We start from the raw sequence: 24,257 nt of genomic DNA, 5'->3' as shown, positions 1-24,257 counted from the left end.
GGCTCTTTTTTTCCTCCATGGTTTTAATAGGTTTAATAGAGTACACTCATATATTGTGTCAAAATTATTTCTGGGTATGTAAATCTGTCTCTGTGTGCTCTCACTTTACTATAACATTTATATTTTCTAAAAGAAAAAAACAAACAACAACAACAAAACAATTTGCTTGCACTGTTCCTTGCTCTTGTCAGCTGTAATCAATTGCAGTATTTATTCATTTTGTACTGTACTTTTGTTTTAGTCTCATACACTATGTCCAGCTGCTGATGGGGGACACATTATGTATTCTGCACAGAGACAGCGTTACGTACCTGGAGTCACCCGCTGCTGCTGAGGAGGGGACATGGTGTGTTTCTCTGGGAAGGGGAGGAGATTGAAAGCCTGAGTCACCGACTGTTCTGTCCCCTCTTCAGCTCCGAAGAGTGAATTTATTTTTTCCAGACTCTCATCTTCGTGTGCTAGATTCACTCAGGATCATTTCCTGTGTGCTGCAGACACACAGAACAAAGACAGTTCATATGAGTGATGCTGAATATGATAAACCATTATTGTGGAGAACACACTGTCACGGCAGCAGACCACAATATTTCACCGGTGCTGCCTATACCGTCTACACAACAAAGGTTTAAAATAAGCAACGATCAAACCATTTACCATGTACAAGTTTTACCTCACTCATATTTAGGATTTCTGTTAAAAGATTTTCTTTGTCATATTGATGGATAAAAGATTTCAACATAAAAAATATTATGTATTACAGGAATTGAAATTTAATAATAAATATAGGCTTCAGGTTTATAAAAAGCAGATTCAGCAACAATATTCATCCTATTAGCTGTAATATTGTGTAACTGCTCTGCCCATTAAAGACCAAGGACCTCTGGGTGTGTCCTGTGCTTTCTGGCACCCAGGGAATCTTTTCAGTCCTGTAGGTTGAGGTGTGGGAACTGTGTGGTTTGCTCCGTGGCATCATGCATTTTAGGCTCAATGCGCCACAGCAAAATGTTTTTTAATGTTTATGAATCACACATGTCTAACTTATTTGAATTCAAGAATGAAAATATATGTGGGAGTGAGCTTGAGCCCGCTTTAATCACGTAAGAAATATATCAGACTCCACCAGGAGTACTTTTGGGAGAAACTGAATTATTTCAATTCCAGCTGATCTGACCAATATATATACAAATTCAATGTGATATATATGCTCTCAGGTTGGTATTTATAAAACACTAATCAGAGTTCCCAAGTTCTTGTTTGAGGTCAAAGGCTGAAGTCTGATTTTAATAATAATAATCTACTGAACCAAAAGACTTATGCGCAACGTAACGTTTGAGGTGAGGACTCGTGCGTAATGCGACCAGCATGACCAAAAAAAACGGGGGAAAAGAAAAGGGTGGGCGGATTTTCACAGTTTGCTGCAATAATTTAAAGATCAACACAGTCTCTGCTTACTCAACCTCAACAAGCAACTGACTTAGCGCAACTTACATTTCCCATAAATGTCAAGGATCTTTTCCATCCTTCTGCAGAACACGCGAGAGACGAAACAGCAACCACTCAACAGAGTCTCATTTTTCAGGATGGCAAACTGTCAGAGTGTAATAATAAGATTGAAGTTTGCGGGGTCTTTCTTCCTATACAGCGCAGAGCTCAGTGTAAATGGCAATTGTGGTAGTTATTAATTGGTCCAGCCACTCTTGCTTAAACTTACGACCCTGTGCTGTCTTTCCTCCAGCAGTTTAGCCCAGAAACAATCCGTGGCACCACTCAGACTCATTAGACTATCAGTACCATGGCACCATCACATACCCCGACTACTGGACCTTCCGCAGTTTCTTATTAGTGACAGTGCGTCACTAGAGGAATCGTTTACGCACGAGCCAATACTGGCACAAGGCGACGGTTGAGATTTTCTGATCTCCTTTTGCGCCATGGAGAACTCCAGTCTGCCGGGTGGAAGTGCGCAAAGTGCTGGTTCGGTGGACTTTATTACTTTAAAGCAAGTGGATTCTCCGGAGGAGGGTGTCATGAAGGGATTAGGAGCGGTCGGTCGTGCCGTGTTTCTCCAAGGCAGCGGTTACAGGACTGTAGCCGAGTTTATGGCCGTTCTCCCTACGGAAACCTCTCACCTGATGCCTGCCTTCTGGGACTCCCCGCTCAGTCACGGCATCAATGTGTTCGTCGGACTGGTACTTTGCTTCACTATGTTGGGGCTGGGCTGCACGGTGGAGGTCAGCCAGCTCGGAGAACATATCCGCCGACCCATCGGGGTGCTCCTGGCTCTGGTGTGTCAGTTTGTTATCATGCCACTAGTGGCTTTTCTTTTGGCGCTAGCCTTTTCTTTGGATGATGTGGCGGCGATGGCCGTGCTCCTCTGTGGCTGCTGTCCTGGAGGAAACTTGTCAAATATTATGTCTCTGCTTGTGCACGGAGAGATGAATCTAAGGTAGATCCCCTTACTCACCTAAGCATGACTTGAAGTGGGTTTTGGTGTTAACAGTGTTTTGTGCGCAAATTCTGACATTAACGCACTGAAATAACAACACTTAAGAATAACTTTTAAGTTCTGCATGCTTTTTTTTAAAGCCATTGCTACATTTTCCTCAAACGATCCAACACCGTACGTGCTGCACGTCCACCATACTCCTTCTTTTCTCTACTCCTCCCAGCATCATCATGACCATATCCTCCACTCTGCTGGCGCTCGTTTTGATGCCGCTCTGCCTCTGGATCTACAGTCGAGCCTGGATCAACACCCCTGTGGTTAACCTCCTGCCCTTTGGGGCCATCATACTGACACTTTGCAGCACCCTCATCCCCATTGGGTTTGGAGTTATGCTTAGGTACCGCTACACGCGAGTGGCGGATATTGTTTTAAAGGTAATCTGACAACAATTAACTTTTATACATCCGTTCGATCATTTCGTTCCAGCCGAAGTACTTTTGGTTAGGGGCCTTAGCCCAAAAGCGCATTGCGTATTTCTTGGTCTCAGTTATTACTAGTGGGGTGGCTGACCGCTGGAAGAGTGACATCAGAGGCACTATATCAGGAAGAGCTCCTCCCTGTGCTTTCTGATAAAAGCGACACATGAGGGCCTCATCAGTTAGAGTACACAGTTATGTTGGGCACCACAAGCACAACGAAATTATATGCTGTCCCCTTAGTGCAAAGAAAGCAGTCTATCTTAAACTTGTATTATATGTACACAATTTTTAAAAAAGGAGTTTACAATAAATAAATAAAGCAACATAAAAATGTGATGTTATTAGTTATTATTGGTTGCGCAGATTGGATATTGCCTTTATGGTTCAAATGAAGAAAAAAAACCGAAATTTTTTGGTTTTAAAAATCATGTCTTGTAGAAAGTTGCCGCCATATTTAAAAAATAATAATTCTCACGCTGAATTCTTGTGTTTGCAGGCTTCTCTGTGGTCTTTGTTGTTCACCCTGGTGTTACTCTTCATCCTTACTGGAGCAATGCTGGGGCCAGAGCTGCTCTCCACCATCCCGCCTTCTGTCTACGTGGTGGCTGTGCTGATGCCTCTGTGCGGTTACGCTGCAGGTTACGGGCTGGCAGTGCTTTTTGACTTGCCCCCCAACAGTCGCAGGGCCGTGTCTCTGGAGACGGGCTGCCAGAATGTGCAGCTGTGTACGGCTATCCTGAAGCTGGCCTTCCCTCCTCAGCTGATGGGGGGGATGTACATGTTTCCCCTGCTCTACGCCCTGTTCCAAGCAACCGAGGCTGGGATTTTCATCCTGGCCTACAGGATGTACAGGAGGAAGGTCCTGCATAAACCAGATCCCATGGTGGACGGTGAGGACACGGACATAAATTATCAAAGGTTTGAAGACGAGGACTTTGAACCGTCATATGGTGCGGTGACAGTGAGCGACCCAAACACTATCATGCTGGATCCTTGTCCTCCTGATCCAACTCCAGTTTAATCTGCATAAAAATAATAATTAAAAAAACAAAAATCGCTGCTCCTGTATGGAGGACCAAAACTGCCAAATTGAAAAAAGAAAAAAAAACAACGAAAAAGCATATATATATGACTCAGTAACACAATTAATAGACATTAAATTATTACTTAAACACAGAAATGAATAAAGCTATAATATAAACACTTGTTTTTATTGTTTTCAACATGTCACTTGGTATTATAGTTATCCCACTTTATTACTTTCATTCATTTTGACTTTTATTTTACATTTATTTAATGATTGTTTTTATTATTTATCTATTATTTGACTGTATTTTTAGCCAAGTGGGAACTCCTAGGACTGAAAAATGAAGCAAATGCAAAGGTAATAAAACCTTCATCTAATACTGGTCCTTTAAAGACCACGTGAGGTTGGCTCCAAGCAGACAGTATAAAAGATGGATCTAGCTACCGTGACATCACTTGTTGGTTTCTGAAGTCCAATTTTGAAGCCTGGGGATGTGGTTTCTGCAATCGCCAGCTTAGTTGCAAAAATCCACATATGAAGAGATAACGGTCTGACTGTGAAAATGGATGCTCATTGGCTAACGCTCACTGACTTGTAGCTACATGCCACAGATATCCTTCCATTCTGTTTTGCTTATAAAACAGACTTTGGTTTTTATTTTTAGCATGACCCAAAATGAGTGACTGAGACCATAAACTCAACAGGAAAATCAGAAAATAATTTTCCCACAGAACTCTATAGAATTAAATGACTTTTCAAAACCACAGCTATTGCCATCTGGTGGTCTTCGAGTAGGATACAGATATTTTGGCACTTCTGCATTGGCTTTATTGTTATACCCGAAGATTACGTCCATCTTTGATACATGTGTATGATTTAAATTGGTTGATTGAAATTCGAGTGTTTTATTCGTTTCTTGCTTAAGATTAGCAGGGATGTGCACCTTTAGCTCCTCGCAGACTCTGTGCCGTGTTATTGTTTATGATCTTTTGATTGGCCAACATTTTTTGAAGGTTGGGGTTATATCACCACCTGTTGCTTTAGCATTTTCTTGACTGCGCTCGAGATTGGTTTTGCATTTTCATGTGTAAGGAGACATTTTTTAAAGACAAACTCAGAAAAATCTTGTTTTAAAAAGTACCTGCGTAGCTAGCCTTCACACATAAGCTTTCCTTTTTCTAAATGGGTCACCCTCCCTCAACCCTCCCATTTATCCAGGCTTTGGAATAGCACCGGGAATCCAATAGCTTGTGACCTCGCCTTGGAAAAATGTGGGGGTAGGGGTGCGTTCTCCTAGTCTCAAAATGGTGATCATGCACATGTAAGGTGAATGTGTTAACCACTACACTATGTTGTTATATAAATCTGGAAACTTCAACCGCTGATAAAGCATATAATCTAATTACTGAGTCATTTATTGACTAATTTCTTTATTTTTTAATTTTGGCAGTTATGACCTTCCATACCTACTATGACGCAGGGAAGCAGATTAAGGCGTTCAGATGGATTTATCATTTCATCGCTGTTATTCATAAAAGAAATGCCTGTAAAATGTTAACATGATTGCTAAAAAGGTGCTTTATGTCCTGAGCTTAACTCGTTCATCCTAACCACTGATGTCTCATTTCGTGATATAAAAAAAGCAAAAGAAACATGACTTCAAAGTTGCATTAGTGAAGCAGGACAGTGTTTCGTTTCAAGGCTTTAAGTGTGTGTGTGTGTGTGTGTGTGTGTGTGTGTGTGTGTGCGTGCGTGCGTGCGTGTGTGCGTGTGTGTGTGTAAGAGACTAAAAGCCATTTTAAAAACACATCAGACTGATTCATGTGCAGATTTCCCAACAAGCCTGTGCCAAAACTTTAGCTTACCTGTGCTCTACAGTCTGATCTTAATTGTACTGTAAAAATTGTGCCAATTAAAGACGTATAAACACAAAACAGGCACACCTCTGTCACGTGTCTACTTTCCCCTCCTTTCTTGTAATGAGACGTCCTACACCTGATCTTAATTAGGTCTAATGGAGAGCTCCACTCTATTTAACTAGTTACAGCAAAGCCTTGGCCGGTTGAACAAACATGGCAACATATGGTGACGAGCCAGTGGATACCTACTTCTATTCTTCTTACAATCCTTACATGGGCAGATACCCCCGGCCTAAAGACGCGGGGTGGAAATACAAAAGTTACTTCTCCCACTATGGAGACTCTTCTGATGCCTTCAACAACCACCAGCGCGCACAGCTGAAGTCCATCTTGTCCCAAATCAACCCCAAACTCACCCCGAGGCTCAGGAAGGCGAACACCAAGGATGTGGCAGTGCAGGTGAACCCGAAGAAGGACGCTTCGGTGCAGTGCTCCATTGGCCCGCGCACCCTTCTGGCCATGAAGCGGGACTTCCAGCGCAAAAGGAAGCAGGAGCCAGCGACGCCCGGCAGCCCCAAAGCGACGGGCGGTGTGCGTTACCCCCGCACCCTCGCCGTCTACTCCCCGATAGCATACAGGAGCGTCACCTCCTTCCTGGTCGATGAAAATAACAACAATAAGGAAACCTCCAGTGAGACTGTGCAGACCGGTGAGCCCCCGGGTGAGCCGCCCGAGCCCTCCGAGGACACCGAGGGGAAGGACGAAGACAGCCAGGCTGGTGGGGATGAAAAGACCGCAAAGCAACCAGAGCAGAGCAAAAAGCTCAAGTCCAAACAGCTGGCCAGGAGTGAGGATGCGCAGCCAACTGCGGAGGGCTCGAAGGGCAAAGCGCGTGTGCGGTTCCAGGTGAGTTAATCACGCACCGGGAGGTTTATACTTGGCAGTTTTTCCAAGAACGTTTGCGCCACAACTGCTTGGAAATTGCCTTATATATTAAATGGCTCATTCAAGGACATGGGTTGGCGCATTTCTTTTTCTTTCAGAACTGAACGTCCAGTTTGGAAGCTGTAGTATTGTCCCAAAAAAGTGCGAAAATGGCACTAAAATACTCACTTACTGTCCTTATAAACTAGTCTTTAATTTGTTCCACTTCCTGGATACTGTTTAGGTGTTGCCCAAGCCTTAATGACCTTAAAGTTGTTCCCAAGTTGAGCAGCTCAAGTTCTGGTTTAACCAGACTTGAGGGCAGCATCTATCAGAGACCCGTCTTCAAACAAAACTAAACTTGGCAAATTTCTGTTTAGAACATCCAGAAAATATGCTTCTAATTTTGTCAGTGTGCTACCTATAAAGTTTAATCTGTTTCAGTTAATTTGCTAATTAACAATCAACTCAAAGTATTTGTTTAGCCCCCCCTTTGCAAGTGTCATGATCATGGCTACTCGGATTGTTCTCCTCTCAAACAACATATGTGGATGGTTTATTTTTGGATGGATTCCTTCTAATGATTTCATTGAACTAATTTTGGTTTTTGTCCTTCAGTTTCTGGAACAGAAATATGGATATTATCACTGCAGAGACTGCAATCTGCGATGGGAGAGTGCCTATGTGTGGTGTGTTCAGGGCACCAACAAGGTGAGCAGCTCTGTTTAAGGTCCTCCAAAGATGAAATGTGCTTTATCAAGAGTCCACCATAGGAAGTCCTCAGTGCAACAGTGACTGACTTCCAGAGACCTGCTGCCTAGAAAGTATCTGAGTCCTCTGCTTATCTTCCAGGTTTACTTCAAACAGTTTTGTAGAAAATGCCAAAAGGAATACAACCCATACCGTGTCGAGGACATCACGTGTCATGTAAGTCCTAATCTGTCTGTGTGGATTTTGAATGGCTTAGTCTCCACTTAACGCTTCGTCTCTCCTCAGACTTGCAACAAAGCACGCTGTTCCTGTGCAGTAACACAACGACACGTCGATCCCAAACGACCCCACAGACAGGATTTGTGTGGCAGATGCAAAGGCAAGCGGCTCTCTTGCGACAGCACATTCAGCTTCAAGTACATCATCTAAGGAGCGTCTCGACTGAACTGTCCTCAGTATGCTGGCACAACTTGTACGTGGGGGACATCTTGAACCCACTGCTGGTGCAACGATGGCATCTTGGATGCAAAATGTATTTTTGATGTTTCTGTACTTTATTTCACACCAGTTCTCTTTGTGTTGATGAAACTGAAGCACCGCATGTGCTTTACGATGTAATAAACGGCTAGCTTGCATTCTGTCTGTAAGCATGCTCACTTAAACTGTCACTGATCTCAACTCAAATGCAGCACCTTGGAGAATCCTGTTGTCTAAAATCAGGCTGACATAAACCTGAACATGTGCAATAAACTAAGACTGACATCAAATTATTGGAAACTAGGTTGCCGTGGCACCAAAGACACTGAAACTGGTGGGTCGAAGACTAAACACTTGGCTTAAAAAAAATAAATAAAATCTGCTGTTCTGAATATCAGTGTATCCTACCCATTCCTTAATTGTTTGCAGATCTGTTAGCCAAAGGGTCACTGGTAGCTATGAATACTCACTCTGGGTATTGCTATGACTTTTGAGTGATGAGACCATACAGAGCCAAAGAGCAGGGATTGGATTTAAATGGTTTTGTTTCATATATCATTTGAGCCAAAAGCTCAGGCGTTGGGTTTCCAACACAATTTTCCTTCTCTATTGTGTCAGAGTTCATATGTACAGGGATTTTTACTAAAACCCTTCACCACTTTACCCAGTGTCTTAAGTGCTTTCTAATACACACTTGCACCACAGGGAATCTGGGTTTCAGTGTCTGGCCCAAAGATACTGGGACAGGAGAACCATCTACCTCCGGAGCCACAGACGCCCCTGTGGATTTGGGAATGTGGCTTTTTTTTTTTTTTTTAAAAAACCTCCACACTGGTAAGCAGATGGGGGTGTGCCCATGCAGCACATCTTGTTTGCAGAATTTCAATTCAATATTATTTATATAGCACCAAATCACAACAGTTGCCTCAAGGTACTTTATATTGTATCTATTATTGTAGGATCTACTGTACAAATAAAAACCCAACAATTATATGACCCCCTATGAGCAAGCACTTTGGCAACAGTGGGAAGGAAAAACTCCCGTTTAACAGGAAGAAACTTCTGGCTATCTGGTATTTTAAGATAAATTAGTATATTTTTTTAAACTTACAGTGACATCTTACAGTGAGTCTGGCAGAGTCCAAGCAAAAAACGCATGGAGATGGTGCTTTCAATTTTAATAACTGAAGATCAAGATCATTCTGTAAGGTTTTTATTGATCCAGAAAAGGCTGGTATGAGTGAACAAGGAAAAAATGTATAATGCAGCTCTACATTAAAATATCTTCCAGGTAAATAATCATTAAATAAGAACAGCATTCATATGTACCAGACAAGCAGGAGGAGAAAAAGAGAAGCTCTGAGGAATGAGTACAGTGACTGTTACAATGTGCCATGACAAGCTGTCCAAGAAGCATTCAGATAACGGTTCATGTCCTGCAGTCACAGCAGCAAGTAGGGGCATTGTGAGAGTACAGACACCCGCTTCCCCTCAGAAAATAAATAAACAGGATCAAAACGCAGCAGTGGATGAGCGCCGCTTCGCAACATGATCGACCTACATGGACAGATTCAAACCTCATCTCCTCCCTCGTAAGGCTTTAAGCAGAGCCTACGCTGCTAACAAAAAGATCACAGTGGAGACAAGGAATGCATATGTATGTGGGGCTTGGCTGGGTTGGTGGGGTCCAGCAGAGGAGATGGAGGCTTGTTTTGATCTCCCATTCCATCGCCGCCAAAGGCAGACGGGTGGCTTGTCCCAAACGAGCATCGCTTCCCTCTTTTGAAACCACAACCACCAACCAAGGCAGCCTTTGGGAAATTTGTATGATTGGATGACTAAAGGTGGAGCGGACCATTAATGACTCAAACCTGTTTCTGGCTTTCTCATCACATTAGCTTTATACAGACATCCTAATCGGATGAACAGTGCATTACACAAAAGTACAAGGGGAAAAAAAAAAAATACTGGTTTTACACTATACATTTTCTAAAATATATACAGAGTAAAATAAGTTATGTTTCCATAATGAGCTGTAGCCAGTCCGCACTTGTGTGCAATTATATGCATTTTTGTGTGTGAGCGTATACCAGAATATCCAATATATAATCACACAGTCAAGAGTCTCTAAAGGCATCTACTTATTTGGTTAAAGAGTGAGTTTTGCGTGAAGACCTGTTGAAGGGGACTCTCCTCTCAGAGCAGATCAATAAACAGATATATTTCTCTTTGTACACTCCCTGAAGGTAAACGTCTCCCACAGGGTTAACATGTTAAATATCCTAACATTTACAACCTAGGATGTTAGCTCTAATAAAAAATACATTTCTCAAAAAAATATTCTTGCAGTGCTTTTTCTCTTTCAGCATGCGTTTGAAAACTATTCGGTTTCTCAAAGACTTTCTGAGTTTGCTTATGAATCTTGATGGTGCGTCCTCACACATACGACACCTCCTCTGGACTGCCTCCCACGCTTCGACGCCGACTCCCAGTCCAGACCCCGAGGAGCGCATCCGTTCGGTACGACGGGGCCCCTCGGATCAGATCCAGCGAAAAGAGAAAAACAAATAACAACAACAACAACAACAACAAAAAAAGTTATCATCCCACAGCGCCCTCTCTTATTCTTTCCCAGGCACGCCACCACATGACTTATTGCAACTGAATTTTGCGAGTTGGCTTAGTCTGGGAAAAGATATTAGCTTTAAGCATTCATACATGTAATAATATATATTAAGAGTCACAGTTATTCCCACGCATCCTTTAGCCCTTTATAGGTGGAGTCTCTCTTGTCCTCCGCCCCTCACCGTCTACACTCCAGCTGAGGGGAGGTGTAGAGGAGAGGGGTGTTTTTGTCCAGTCTAGTCCAGCCTGCAGTGCCTCAGGCTTACAGTCCGGTGCTGACTATGTCGGTGTGGGTCTGGCAGGTCTGCGCCTGACTCAGAGCCTCACGGATCTGCAGGTTGAGCTCCATGAGGCGGCTGCTAGCCTGAGACAGGTCTCTGCTGGGGCCTACGACCGCCAAGCAGCCTGTCTGACCCAGCGTCTGGTGACGGAAGTAAATGTGTAGAAGAGTCTGGACCGCGTCGTCCGTCTCGTTGCCGAAGATGTCGTTGGGCCACAGAGATCTGGAGATGAAGAAGAGATGTGAAGAAAAGGGGATTGTGCCGAACACATTCTTAGCTGCTGGATAAACAGTTTTCCTGAGGTGCTTTGGGTTTGTTAGTCGACTCCTCTGAAAACATGTTCGGGTCTGTGAACAAATGCACTTTGGGCGATGTTGGGCAGTAGTTCACTGAGCTTTAGAAAGAACACAGTATTCAATTCTAGGCACTCATTGTTTAGGTAATGCTACAGGTGTGTACCATTGCACAGTTTTTGTTAGCAACTTTATTTCAAGGGGGTGTAGCAGTTATTTTTATGCACAGTCCCTCATCTTCACAGACTCATGCCTCATCACCAGGCAGCGAGCCAAAGGTTTCACGACTGTTTACTGTGTGACTGGTGAGTCTACACGTACTGCTTTCATATCCCAGTGAACATCCCATCTCATCATTTAGATGGGATCTTCAAAATAACTGCCAAGAAGCATCGCAAGCAGGCCTGCCAAGTCAAAGGAGCTTCTGCCTCTGAACATTTCAGTAATGATATGCGATAGAAACAGGAGTGCATTTTAACCTCCTTTTATCTTATATCTGGGCTTCTTACTTGAAATGATCATGCTGGATGTCATAGTCCGAACTTAATCTGCAGCATCCAAAAATCGCAATATTAAAATATGCGACGGTGCCAAAGAACATCCTTATTATGTTAACAAAAAATGTTTTTCTGGAGCAAACTCGCAACTGTCTTCCATGTTGTAGTAACCAAACTGAACGGATGCTGTGTCTGAGTGAACCCGTGAGGATCAGTTAGTAACTCGAGCCCTTAAGCGCAATGACATGAAGCACGAGACTGGAATGAAACAGCCAGGAATCAGAGTGCATTAAAAATAACAACATTTTACTTTTTAAATAATGTTTGACTGAGCCTTTTAGACAGGAGGCTTAATCACTGTATTGCCTTGTTATGTCACCGATTAAAGCCACTGTTTTGTTTGACTGTAGTGTTTATCTTACCTGAAGATTTTGACTTGTGTGAGAGCAGAGCTGAAGTCTCTGGCTCTCAGGGTTTCAATCAGCGACTGTATGGCTGTCTCGGTGTTCGTCTGGGCATTGTCTGACATGCACACATCCTCCTGACCATCATTTCCTGTTTCCGCCTCCTTCAGGCAGCTCTCTAAGATAGTGAGCTCTTCGGACATGTTGGTAACCTTAGAAACGGAGACAAAGGAGGATTATTGTCACAGCACCAAATAACACAAGCAGATCTTCCTCGGGAGGTGAACGAAATGAACCCGGACTAAATATTACCTGGACTAGCTGACCTCAGCGCTCAGTACGGGAAATAATTTAATTTTATTAAATGTCTAAATTAAATTAAAGCACAATTAAGATGCAGCCCAGAGAAGGATGGACTGCAATACAGATTTAGTAAAGCCTGTTTATCGATCCCGTGGGTAAAGGAAAATAATCATCCAATCAAATTGTGTTTCTTTGTTTTGCACATTTTTCATTGCATTTTCTGACTCCAGCTCCCTTTATATATATTTTAAGTTTTAAATGTATTTTTTCTCTAGTGTTACTGAAATAAGGAAAACTATCATACATTTTAAGGTATACTGTTTTGCAGTGGCTCCCTGTGGATTTGACAAGAAACTAGCACTGTCAGCGTTAATCTCATTAAATTGACGTTAACGCCATAACCGCATTAACGCGGCAATTCTCCGTTAATTCAGTTATGGCGTTAACGTAATTTTAATGAGATTGACGCTGACAGCACTACAAGAATCTAAATGAAAAACAAACAAACCCTAAAATTGAACAAGCAAGTCTTTACGTTCTCCATCTATAAAAGTGTACCCACACAACAAAGCTGAAAAGCTTTAAATTGAACGTCACTTTTCACCAGAGCCTCTTAATTTTGCTGAACCTCAGTAGCAGCAGCTAGTTTCTCCAACTATGGAATAACCCCCCAAAATGGATTATATAACAACGCACGGACAAACTTTTAACTCAGCAGATGCTAAACCTTGTGTCTCTCACCTCGGCCTCTCTCTTGATGGTGTCCACCCTGCTGATGAGCTTGCAGTAGGCCTGGAACAGCAGCAGCAGCTGAAAGTGCAATTTGTAGAGCCTCCGACATAACTCGAGCTCCTACAGAGACAGAAGACAGAAAAACACACTGTCACATCTCAGCAAAGCGATGATCTAACCTGCACTGAATCACTCTGATCACATGATTAGACAGATGGGTATCCTGGGTTAGAGGAAGAGATGAAAAAGTTAACACGGAGGGCCATTTGGTTTGGACCATGGTGAGTCTACTATAGGGTCGTCCCAAATAAAATAACCCAAATTGGAAAAATTGGTCCCACCTGACCTGAGTCAGCAGAATCAGATGATTTTATTTAATATATTAACTTTAGCTCATTTAATGAAGGCATGCACAGCTTCAGATACCAAACAAAAAAAAAAGAAATCAGCTGCTTCTGACGGGGTCAGATGGGAAATACTGGCTGATATTTCATGGAATGACCCTACTGCTAGAATTAGTGGTGAAATCTTAAATTAGAAAACCTAGGGCATCATCTCATTGATCCCTCAGCATGTAGAATTGATGAGTGAGGTGTGGGAAAACTAAAAGTTAAGCTCCTAATCTCGGAGGAAATGGGAGAAAATGATTTGAACAAATGAGAATGGAACAATGGAATCATGCAAAATGAAAGTGAATTCAAACCTAACAACACTGGACTCTCTAGCCATCATATCCTACTGATAACGGAGCAGCCCCTCTGAAATCAGGTGGCAACTCTACACTGAATACACGTAGATAGATGAATTTATCTGCAGACAATCAGTGCAACAAGCAAACAGGAAAAAAAAAATGCAAACAGGATAACACGGTACGTTATGATTGGGTGGGTGGATGAAGAGGTTGAGCTGGGTTACATGACCAATCAAGCAGAAACATAGACAGAGAAATGGGTGGGGGTAGAACACAGTCTGTTTCTGCACAGAAAGATGAGATGTCAGTGTTTTGTCCGGTTGGCAGCATTATTTAAGTCTATAATATGAGAACCACTTACTGCTAGATTTTCCATTTGCTAAGCAAGAAGGTGAGCAGGTCACACACACAAACAAACAAACAAAACAGAAGGAGAGAAAGACCAAGAATTAGTGAGCTTTAACATGACAGCTGAGACACAGTGACCTGACGAGCAGGAGCAGTGCTTTATCATCTTCCCTTCACACGGGTCAGATAATGTGAGCTCACGTCAGCAGTAACAGAAACCTTTATTCTGAAAAGGTGAACAACAGCATGTGCGATGACGGGCAGAAAAGACGCGGTGGCGTGGTGGCTACGCAGAGAGGAAGGAGGAGGCAGTGAAAGACCTCTGGATACTTCTGATTGAAAACAGAGCGTCAGTTTAACCCAAGGTAACATCTGTGTGAATGTCAAACACAGAGGGAGCTCCGCAGATCTGTCCAAGGAGCTCGGTGTAAGAGAAACCTACAGACTAAGACGTGCAGTGAGAGATCATGCAAATACATCAAGGGTACAAACTTTGTCTTAAATCTTACATTTTTGAATTGGGGAAAAAAGTCTAAAAAAGTCCATCTGAAGTCACAGTTGCAATTATGTTGTTGAAGACAAAAGTTATTTACACATCTTCTTTAAATCTACTGTTAACATGTTTATCACCCAAAGCTATAAAAAATGGTTGCTGGCAAATTGTTAGAAACACTTCTTGCCCTCAGGGTTTGTGTTTAACTGGCAGCTGACAGCGCCACTGCCACAGCAGTACAGAAATGTTACTTAAAGATTTTTTTTCCTCTGCTTGCCTTTCACAATAAAAGAAAGGCTGTTCCCCTATATCTCAAGTGGTCCCCACAGAAGATGAACCCGCATGTTTGATTTGGCACAGATTTTATCCCGGATGCCGTTCAGGATGCAAACCTTAGATTTACCTGCATGAGGAGTACGCTAAATTGAACCGTCGATCTTTCATGTGTGTAATGTAAACCTTATGTAAGATATAGCTTTGTTTTTCCTTCCCACTGTTGTCAAGGGCTGCTCATAGGGCGCCGTCTGATTGTTAGGGTTTTGTCTCTATAATTGTAGAGTGTGTTTACCTTGCAATATATAGAGCCCCTTAAAACAACAGCTGTTTTGATTTGGTGCCACATATATAAAACTATGGCACTAGTTAAATGAAAGACTTTTCATTATCAAACATAATCTCAGTTTACCACCAAATAATCAGAATGACTGGAAAATGTTTGAATAAACTGCATAGAGAGGCTGTTACAGAAGTTCTTAATTATTCATTAAGCTAATTATTATCAGTAAGTACAATTTAAGGTAATCATTAACAACTCGTGATTACATCAAACTTTCCTTCAAAAGTGTCCTTAAAAGTGTCCCAAAAATAAAATTAATTTGCAGATGTCATGCAACTGTGTTTTAATGCAACACTAGCACTGTTAGTAACACTGTTGCTAGAAATGTAACAAGAATTTTGCACATTTTCACAGGCACGTAACACAAATGGGATTTCCAGCGCAAATCAGGCAGCAACTGGGAGGCTGAGCACTGGTAGCTGACTGAGACACGGGGCCATTTAATGGGAATGGAAAGTGCTGTTTGTGGTATTGAGGAATTAAAGCTCATTGAAACCTAAATGACTGTACTGATACATTCACATGCCTTTAATATGCTGCAGCTGAAGACCTAATTAGCGTAACGGCACATTAACGTCTCGGGTTTGATATGAACCTAAGTTTTGTAATCATGGTTTGACTCAAGCTGGTATGCTTTCTTCGCGCTGTGAGAACAACGACTGGTATAATTAGCGGATATGCGGGCCAAAAATTGAATTTCCTTAACGGAGATAAAATAAATCTTCAATCATCTTTACATGTTCATGGTTATCAAAGGCATTTAAGGAAATGTGATGCCGCCTTTTCTCTTTACATTGTTTACTCACATGCAACCAAAGCATGCTCGTACATAAATCCCTTAGTGCACTGCTGACAGTAACTCATAGCTAAATGTTCTACTTTGTGTACATGTTTCATTGATAAATACATTTATCATTGCATTTTTACTAATAAGTAACTTGTAACATTATCCTGTATCCGCAGGAAAGCTGGTGCAGGTTCTCGCTTCTTTTAAACCAACATGGTTTTCTTAAAGAGATGCGCTTTGACTGGCTTGACGACACTTCGTTAATGTCTCTAATGTCTGTAATGCTGTGTAATTTCCGTTGGACGTTACCGATTCAGCTGCAGTGCAACACTTTCAAAAGTCAAACCGGTCAATAAGTATGACAAACAAATTCATGCATTGTAAAGTAAAACTGTTCACCCCTACCTGTGCATGAGTATTGGGTCGCTGGCTGCTGTCTTTGTCCCCGAATGTTTTCCTGCAGTTCTCGAGCCACTGCGTAAACAGGCAGGAGACAAAACAGGAGAGAAAAACATAAAAGGCTTAGAGGAAGGAGAGAAACTTGGAAACAGAGGCATTTACAAGGCTTTTTTTTACCCCATGGACATATGCATCTACATTTGTGTGTGTGTACATAATAAAAGGAGGAGATTTAATAAGTGCGTTGTATTTAGCGAATTAAAGAAGGCCTGTTCCAGAGCATCCAGAGTATCTAGCCCTCCAGGGAACATTGCCGTCTCATTCAATTAGCGCCCCTGCATCCCAGAGCTCTCTGCAATCTCATCTCTTTTTTCCCCTCCCCTTTCCTCCCAGCTCCAACCCCTCACAGCTTCTCCCGCCTGGCCTTCTGTAACTGATTTAGGAGAGCTGAGGGTTATTTTTATCCCTTCAGCATGGTTTCTCACTGGTGATGCAGACACTAACGGCAGCTGAATGTACTCATGCTGAACACTGATTCAGTGTCTGCAGCTGCTGATGAGACAGACTGGGCTTATCGTGTGCAACATCAGCTACTCGTCTTTATGTTCTCCTGGCTTTTTGCAGTGAAACTGCATAGAGACGAAAACCACTTTACGTGTTTTAAAAATAAAGAGGATGTGAAACAACATGTCTGGTGGGAAAAGGTTCCACGAGGATAAAGAGGCAGAGATGGAGAAAGATAAAGATGGCTTACACGCTCTGCTGCTTCTCTCTTGGCGTTGTAGGTGTCCAAGTGTTCCTGCAACTCCAGCACACTAAACTTCAGAGTCTCCAACAGTCCACAAGAGACCAGCTACAACAACACAGGACACCAAACATATTAAGCCACAAAAACATCCACAACATCCACATAATGGCCCCAAGGCCTCATGTTAGTGTTAGCTGGTCTCTCCTGAATGACAAATTGGTTTTCATTTGCTTTGACTGTGTTGCCGTTACCACAAATTTAAGCCACAGCCAGTTTTAAATTGGTACCTATTCTTCTTTCACTTGTTGTACATAAAAATTGGATTAGATATTTTTCTGCTGTGTTGACTTGTGTTGATTTACTTATCATAAATAAACTGGGCATAACACAAACTACACAAAAATATCTACACCAGGACACACACACACACTCAGCACGACATAAACCATTTATATAAAATAATCCAGCCGTGTAACTGCTACAGCATTACTGGAGTCTCGCTTTATCAGATGCATCAGAATGACTACAGACAAGCATGCGGGCCAGCCTCACCGTCTCTGCATCCAGCAACACAGTGGGACACTGCGAGCGAGACGTCATGACTTCCAAGGAGCTAAGGAACTGATTACCCATTCGTTGGAGCCTTTCCCCGAGAAAGCGAACAGATGCATGTGTAATGGAGCCAAACTTTCTCTGAATACTCTGGAAAAACACACACACACAAAAGAAAACAAAGTAAGATCGTTTGAAAATAAGCTTACTTGTACACAAGATGCAACAGATAAGGAGCAGTCCTATCAGTCAAAACTGCAAGAACATAAAAAACCCCCAAAAAGATGTGGTACACATTTACCTGAAAGAGTCGGGAAAACACGTGGAAAGTATAAACAGCCGAGGACCCGTCTGTGTCTGACAACATCTGGTTGACATGGCAACGCCAAGCATCCTCGTCATTGTCATAGGCAACTGGCTGGAATGCAGCCAGGATGGCAGAGAGGAAGGGCGAAGGGGGCGGAGAGGCCTGAATCTCTGGGAAGCCGTCTGCGTCACCTTCATCTTGGCTAAAACACACACGGGGGCCAATAAGCAGTCAGACATGTTATACCCCCCCCCCCCCCCTTTCACTGAAGGACAAAAGTAAACATACACACGCGCATGTCGTCACTCGCAGCAAGTAAACAACCTCGCATTGCTGCATCTCTGCCTCCCTCACTGAAAATTCTGCTGCAGTGCAACGAGAGCTAAAATCTGCTGCAGTGCTCTCACAATAACAGCTATTAGCATTTTAGCATTACACAGACGTGTCTGTCTCTCTCTCGTTCTCTCACACACACAGACGCACGCACACAGATACTCACAGGCCTGTGGGACCAAACAGCCTGAAGAAGCAGACAGAATATAAGTATCTAAAGCCTGCGCTGCCGAGCGCTGCAACGGACACGGTCTCTGTCCTCATCCTAACTACCGCTTCTCTTTCCCGTACTCTCTCCCCTCGTCTGCAGCTCCACTGTTAGCAGCACTAGCGCACTGCACTCATCCCACACAGGACTGCAGAGAGGTCTATACAAGCTAGGCATTTACACATACTGACTCACACACACACACGCACGTACGCACGCACACAGTACTGCAAGCAGAGCCAGCTCCCAACCCACTGAGGTAAAACGTTGCCGAGTTGTTTCATTTTACTCTCTCCCACTCACATAAATCCTCATGCACAGACACCTACACTAACTGGTTAGTGTCCTGCTGTTTTCAGTCACTCTAAGCTACTCACACAATTGCTTTCCATGCATGCGTGTCTCTGTTAATTGAAAGAACTTCAATACAGTTACACATGGGGGCGAGTGAGTCTCTATTTTCTAGTTTGTTCAGCAGTGCTTCTTAATATTGCTTTAGAGCAGTTTAAAGCCCTGACTTTACAACTGTCCTCCAATCAGATTTGGCCCACCTTGAAGTGTTAGGAATGAACTGAAGCCTGCCAACACACGCATAGTTCTGATAGGCCACGCCAAGAAAGAAATTAGCTATCACACCATCTAAATCATGTCAAAGAAGTTAGATTAGTCATGCACTGTAGATTAGTCCATATCTTCTTCAGCCACACCTAAACTAGTCTACAATTAAAATGAAAGGTCAGCTGTTTTACTTTAATACATTTTTAAATGGGAGCTGTCTGACACAGTCTTCTTAAATGGACAGTTCCATTACTTATTAGTACCGGTAAAAGGTCATTTGTAAAAACCATCTAAAAATTAAAGATTTTTAGACTGTGTGAAATTAAAATAAAACCAACTGTACAATGACTTGATGAGCTATCAGTCAGTTGCTCAGCAAATTGGTATAAATTCCACCATTTATTCAAACACAAAAGGAAATTAAAACTGCATGTCTTTGCATGTCTAAATGTCTCTTATCGATCAATATTTGCTTTTTGGGTTTCAGGTAAAAGGTGATTTACATGATACTGGCAAAACTGGCACAAAAGCCATCCAGCATTTTCTCAGATCTTCTCAAATTCTTTAATACAGTGGTATGAATTAGAGATGGCACGATACCACTTTTTAATGTCCAATACAATATCATTAATTTGGATATCTGCCGATACCGATATGAATCCGATATAGCTTATTTTGTAATCAATAAAACTGTTTTTTATGAATATCTTGCTGCATTTTGTATAAGTTCATACTCAAGTTTTAAAAAACAAGAGACTGAAGCTATTCTGTTACATCTGTATGCAAAAAATACACTCCACCCAAAACATTTTATAGTTTAGCAACACTGATCAATCTAATAAATTTAAACCTATACCATCCTCCCTATTCTGGTATTTTAAAGAGTACTTACCTACCTAACTAAGAGGGTTGCCAACTCCCAGTAAAAATATTAAGGGAACCACCCCCCGCCCTTAATCGATGTAATCAACTTTAATTTAATTCAAGTGTAAAACAAATGCACAGAAATCAATTATTTTTCTACAATAATTAAATAGATTCAACATCTTTCTTCAACAGAACTGCAGACTGAAAAATATTTCTTTGTGCCCCCCTTTCCCAGTTAATGTCCTACCTGGCCCGCGATAAAACTTTGCTAGATCCGCCCCTGCACAGTTACCAGCCGTAAGCTACTTAGAAAAGGATCCTGGTGTTATTTGTCTCTCAGAAACAGTTCATAACTTCCCTTCAACTCATTCATGTCACCTAAAAGTTCAACCTGTTTCTCCATCACCTTTTCAGCTCTGATGATTCAGTAAGGACGTCTCCTGGTTTCATATACATGTTTCCCTCTCACTACATATCCAAATGGATATCATGATCAGCAGCTTTTACAGCTGTGGCTCCAGCAAACCTCAGCTGATACTAGAAATTAATATTAAATAAATTCTAGTATCGGACCGATACCAATACGTAATATCGGATCGGTCCATCTCTAGTATGAATACAAAGAAAGACTCTGAAACACCTACCTGGACATCCCAGAGAAGTCCGCCTCTTCCTCCTCACAGCGCTCATCCAGCTCTTTCAGCGCCTGTGTCACATCTTCTTCCCACACAGACCCACAGGTGCTGTCTGGATCTGGATCTGCATCCTGCTTCGTCTCTGATGCCAGACAAAGAGGCAGCACCGTTTGGGACTCGTCCTCACAAAGGAGCCCTGGTGGTGTGTCTATGGCCGGCGGGGGAGGGGGAGCTGGATCCAAGTCCTCCTGAGGGTCTTGAGTCTCCTGGTGATCCTGAGCATCCTGAGGGTCCCGTGAGTCTGGGAGGTCACACATCTCTTGGGGGTCAGAGGGCAAAGGGGGGGCGCTGCAAAACCCTGTGTCCTCGCTCACGCTGCTGCTCAGCTCGTCAGCCGCCGTCATGCTTATAGCATCCTGTAACATCAAAGCAGAAGGGGGGCTCAGCATGGCAGGTACTTTCACATTACAAAACATCCATTAAAATAATATTTTTATTTCAACAGTGGCCGCCAACACTGATACATAAAACACAGATTCACAGTTGAGCCTCTCGTAAAACTTTAATGAAGACCACTGTAGCCTATTCTCAAAGCTCATAGCTTTAATTACACAAGTGGGACTTTTAACTTTGTACCTTTTGCAATATTCAGTTTCTCTGAAATTGCTCTAGATGTCATGTCATAAGCTAATGTCTATTAAGAAAAAAAAGATCACCCAGTATTTATCACAAAAAGGACCACTGAAAATTTGACGTCACTGCTAACAGAACAGCAACGTCGCCTGTCAGGGAGTGACAGGCCCACAAATGAATTAAATTAATCGGTGGTGACTCATAACATCTGCATGACAACTGATTTATAGACAACTGCATAACTACAGAAACAACTAATGGACTGAATTAGCAACCTAACAAATGAACCTAAGTCATTGTAATAAATTGTAGGCAGACATCAATCCAGGCCACAATTTATAGAAAACATTAGTATTACAAGCATCTAACTGACTCATATGTAAAAGGAGGACATGCCGATACATAGTTGGTAGACGCGCTAATAGGAGAGAGCGATATGTTCCTATGTGCTGATATGCTGAAGATGGCACAGGGGTATTCTAATTAACAGGTCTTTGCTTTTTTTCCCCTTTTTGTTTTTCCTTTCTTTATTATTCAAAGTCCAGTGCATTAGGGATACTGTGCATGGCAGACAGCCAGTACATCACAGAGACAGCAGCTATATTACAGAAAGCTTTTAGAAGTGGTCATGGCCATCCCGGAGGGAATGAGCAAGACTATTGATGGTTTTATCTAGAGCTCATTACACTAAGAGCTGGGGCTGTGATGGGAGAGATGTCCTTGGGATGATATTGAGACCACTTGCTTGGTTGTGTTCCTAAAAGTTACAGAGGTCACTGAGGGATAGATAGGGGAACCTGATAGAGAACTGTTTTGCACTATACACACCAATGAATTTAGTGGTTATTCACATTATACGGATATAAAGCTGAAATATGTTAAACTTCAAAATGCCATGTACATGCAAATGCAAATCAGAACAAAATGATATACTTACCATTGTTAGTGGAAGTGATAAATGTCAATAGCAGTAAATACAGAAGGCAAGCTATGGCATGTTAATATCATAGCAAATTTCATTGGCTAGCTTTTGAGTTAACTGCACTTGTAAAACTAAGACACCACTTATAAAGGACTCATACTCACACATGCATCTGCCGAGGATTAAGGAGCTGGTGTCTCTTTCACAAGTTTTTAAATGGAGGATTTAGTTGGAAGGGTCAGTTGCTGTGTTATTGTAGGTGAGGTGAGCAGTAACAGCTGACCTGAGGTGAGCTTTAATTTTTTAACCATTCCCAAAATCATGCAATCAAGCCCCACTACTATTAAGGCTGCAAGAGCTACACAGTTAAGACTTCAGCAACCATGCAGAGCAAAGTAACAAAGAAAGAGCGAGAAGCAGCAGAAGCAGCAAACACAAACATGCACACACACACACGCATATATAGATCTTAACCCGACAGCAGCCAGACAGTCCCTCAGAACCAGCACTTTTACTCCATCCTGTCCAAAACCCCCTAAAGGTAGCTGATCGTTTGTCTAAATGACAGATAGGCCAACAAATACAGCAAAAGCAGATACGAAATGAACGAAAAGAAAAAGGCAGGCTAAAAAGCACCCGAGCACCACAGTTTATTGTTGCTCCTGATTCATCGCACCTCAGGCAGCTGACTGCTGGTGCTGTCTGAGTGGGTCATCTCCAACATGGGACTATCCAGTCGAGGGAGGGAGGGTGCAGAGGGCAGAGTGGGCAGGACAGTTGCCTCCTCCGTCATGGCACTGCTGGAGGACTCTTGGGACTGCTGCAAAGAGTCCACATGGTTGGATGCAGTGTCATCCGTAGCAGAATCACTGTTGAGCTGGAAAAGAGAAACATGAACTGTTTGGCTTTTTTGCTGAGGGATGTATGAACACAATAGAGTATGATGTAAACCTTTATTACAAGTGTACTAATGCCTAAAGCCCTACCATTTCAAAACCTGAAGTGGACAACGGTTACTTAGGAAGGTCATTCAAAGAGGTACCTCAATAATAACATAATGGTCTTGAGAAGTTGCCTAAAGAGTTTGGAAAGAAGATGACTGGACTTGTTTAATCATGAGGTATTGTGGAGATACAGAAATTCTTTTATTGCTGCCATATAATCTGCATCATTATAATTGCATTAATAACATTCTTTACAGCATTATTTCATCTAATAATATTTCTCACAGTATTGATATTGCATTAAAGTTGTTTATTGAAGATGTTCATTTGAGGATCCTTCCATTATGTTAACTTTTATTACAGGTACGGCCAGAAGTATTTCATACACATTGCATAGTATTTGTGCTCATTAAGAGTTGTTGCTTAGTCTACAGAGGGTCTTAAGCTTTGTGAAGACGTCGCGCTTCACAATCTATTGTGTTAAAGACTAGAGCATAGAAGGATAACTGCAATACATGCTTACAATACACATATAATCTAGAAATGTGCCAGGCCTGAGGCCTTAATTCATTTAGCTTCTAACTGCATTTTAGTCTACTTGGTAACAGATGACCGGAGTCAATAACCAGCCCTCAGAGAACCTGAAGGCTTGAAGTTATTACCTTGTTTGGAAGCTGTTATAGAAATGAGAAGTTCTATGTCTGTTTATAGCCATCTAAGATGTACCATTTACTGTAACTAACGTCTTTAACCTATTTTTGCCTTGGAGGGGCGGGTACCTCACTGCTTTAAAAGTGTTCACAACATGTATTTTTGTCAGAAGACATATGCTGATGTTTTCTCTCCTGTGTGTTAATAAACTCATCGTTTGACTGCACTCTTCTGGGCCTCCGTGATTTGTGTCACTGCTCTACATTGATTGATTCCGCAACAGTATAAATACATGGAAAGAGGCCGTTTTAGGCTATAAGATTCTGTGTGTACTCAGTGAAAAATATTGTTACAAAACAAAAAATAATGGTCTTCAGCTTTGGAATAAAACAGTTTGAAAAACCTGTCTCACAAAAAAATAATAAAAGACAATAATAACAGGCAATTTTTTATAGGATTTTTCCCCATATGATTTCCACCAATTGATTATTGATTTTTCCCCCAAAA

General features: G+C 42.1%; 3 protein-coding genes across 18 annotated transcripts in view; 2 read left to right on the top strand and 1 right to left on the bottom strand.

Moving 5' to 3' along the window:
• Positions 1-1,354: 1,354 nt before the first annotated feature.
• On the top strand, positions 1,355-5,900 carry slc10a4 (solute carrier family 10 member 4). The gene is made up of 3 exons (XM_040040062.1): positions 1,355-2,446; positions 2,670-2,880; positions 3,422-5,900. The coding sequence occupies exons 1-3, from the start codon at positions 1,932-1,934 to the stop codon at positions 3,944-3,946; spliced, it is 1,251 nt and encodes a 416-aa protein (XP_039895996.1). The 5' UTR covers positions 1,355-1,931; the 3' UTR covers positions 3,947-5,900.
• Positions 5,901-6,008: 108 nt separating this feature from the next.
• zar1 (zygote arrest 1) lies at positions 6,009-8,315 on the top strand. Its single transcript, XM_040040063.1, has 4 exons — positions 6,009-6,717; positions 7,354-7,446; positions 7,588-7,662; positions 7,732-8,315. The coding sequence occupies exons 1-4, from the start codon at positions 6,025-6,027 to the stop codon at positions 7,873-7,875; spliced, it is 1,005 nt and encodes a 334-aa protein (XP_039895997.1). The 5' UTR covers positions 6,009-6,024; the 3' UTR covers positions 7,876-8,315.
• A 769-nt stretch (positions 8,316-9,084) lies between these two features.
• fryl (furry homolog, like) overlaps positions 9,085-24,257 on the bottom strand; it is a 74,892-nt gene continuing 59,719 nt past the window's right edge. For 14 of the 16 annotated variants that reach the window (XM_040040049.1, XM_040040048.1, XM_040040051.1 and 11 more), the window contains 10 exons: positions 22,832-23,032; positions 20,610-21,016; positions 17,994-18,201; positions 17,693-17,842; positions 17,147-17,245; positions 16,399-16,467; positions 14,111-14,128; positions 13,068-13,178; positions 12,042-12,235; positions 9,085-11,051 (listed from right to left, as the gene is read on the bottom strand). In XM_040040049.1, coding sequence (XP_039895983.1) covers positions 10,811-11,051; positions 12,042-12,235; positions 13,068-13,178; positions 14,111-14,128; positions 16,399-16,467; positions 17,147-17,245; positions 17,693-17,842; positions 17,994-18,201; positions 20,610-21,016; positions 22,832-23,032 — 1,698 coding nt within the window. In that variant the 3' untranslated portion in view covers positions 9,085-10,810. The remainder of the gene's footprint in view (positions 11,052-12,041; positions 12,236-13,067; positions 13,179-14,110; positions 14,129-16,398; positions 16,468-17,146; positions 17,246-17,692; positions 17,843-17,993; positions 18,202-20,609; positions 21,017-22,831; positions 23,033-24,257) is intronic. The other 2 variants (XM_040040040.1, XM_040040053.1) reach the window with 1 other exon arrangement.

The sequence above is a fragment of the Simochromis diagramma genome, unplaced genomic scaffold (assembly GCF_900408965.1).
Source record: "Simochromis diagramma unplaced genomic scaffold, fSimDia1.1 OVJJ01000026.1, whole genome shotgun sequence".
Lineage (NCBI taxonomy): Eukaryota > Metazoa > Chordata > Actinopteri > Cichliformes > Cichlidae > Simochromis > Simochromis diagramma.
The sequence above is the reverse complement of the archived record's forward strand: the minus strand, read 5'-3'. Positions and strand labels throughout refer to the sequence as shown.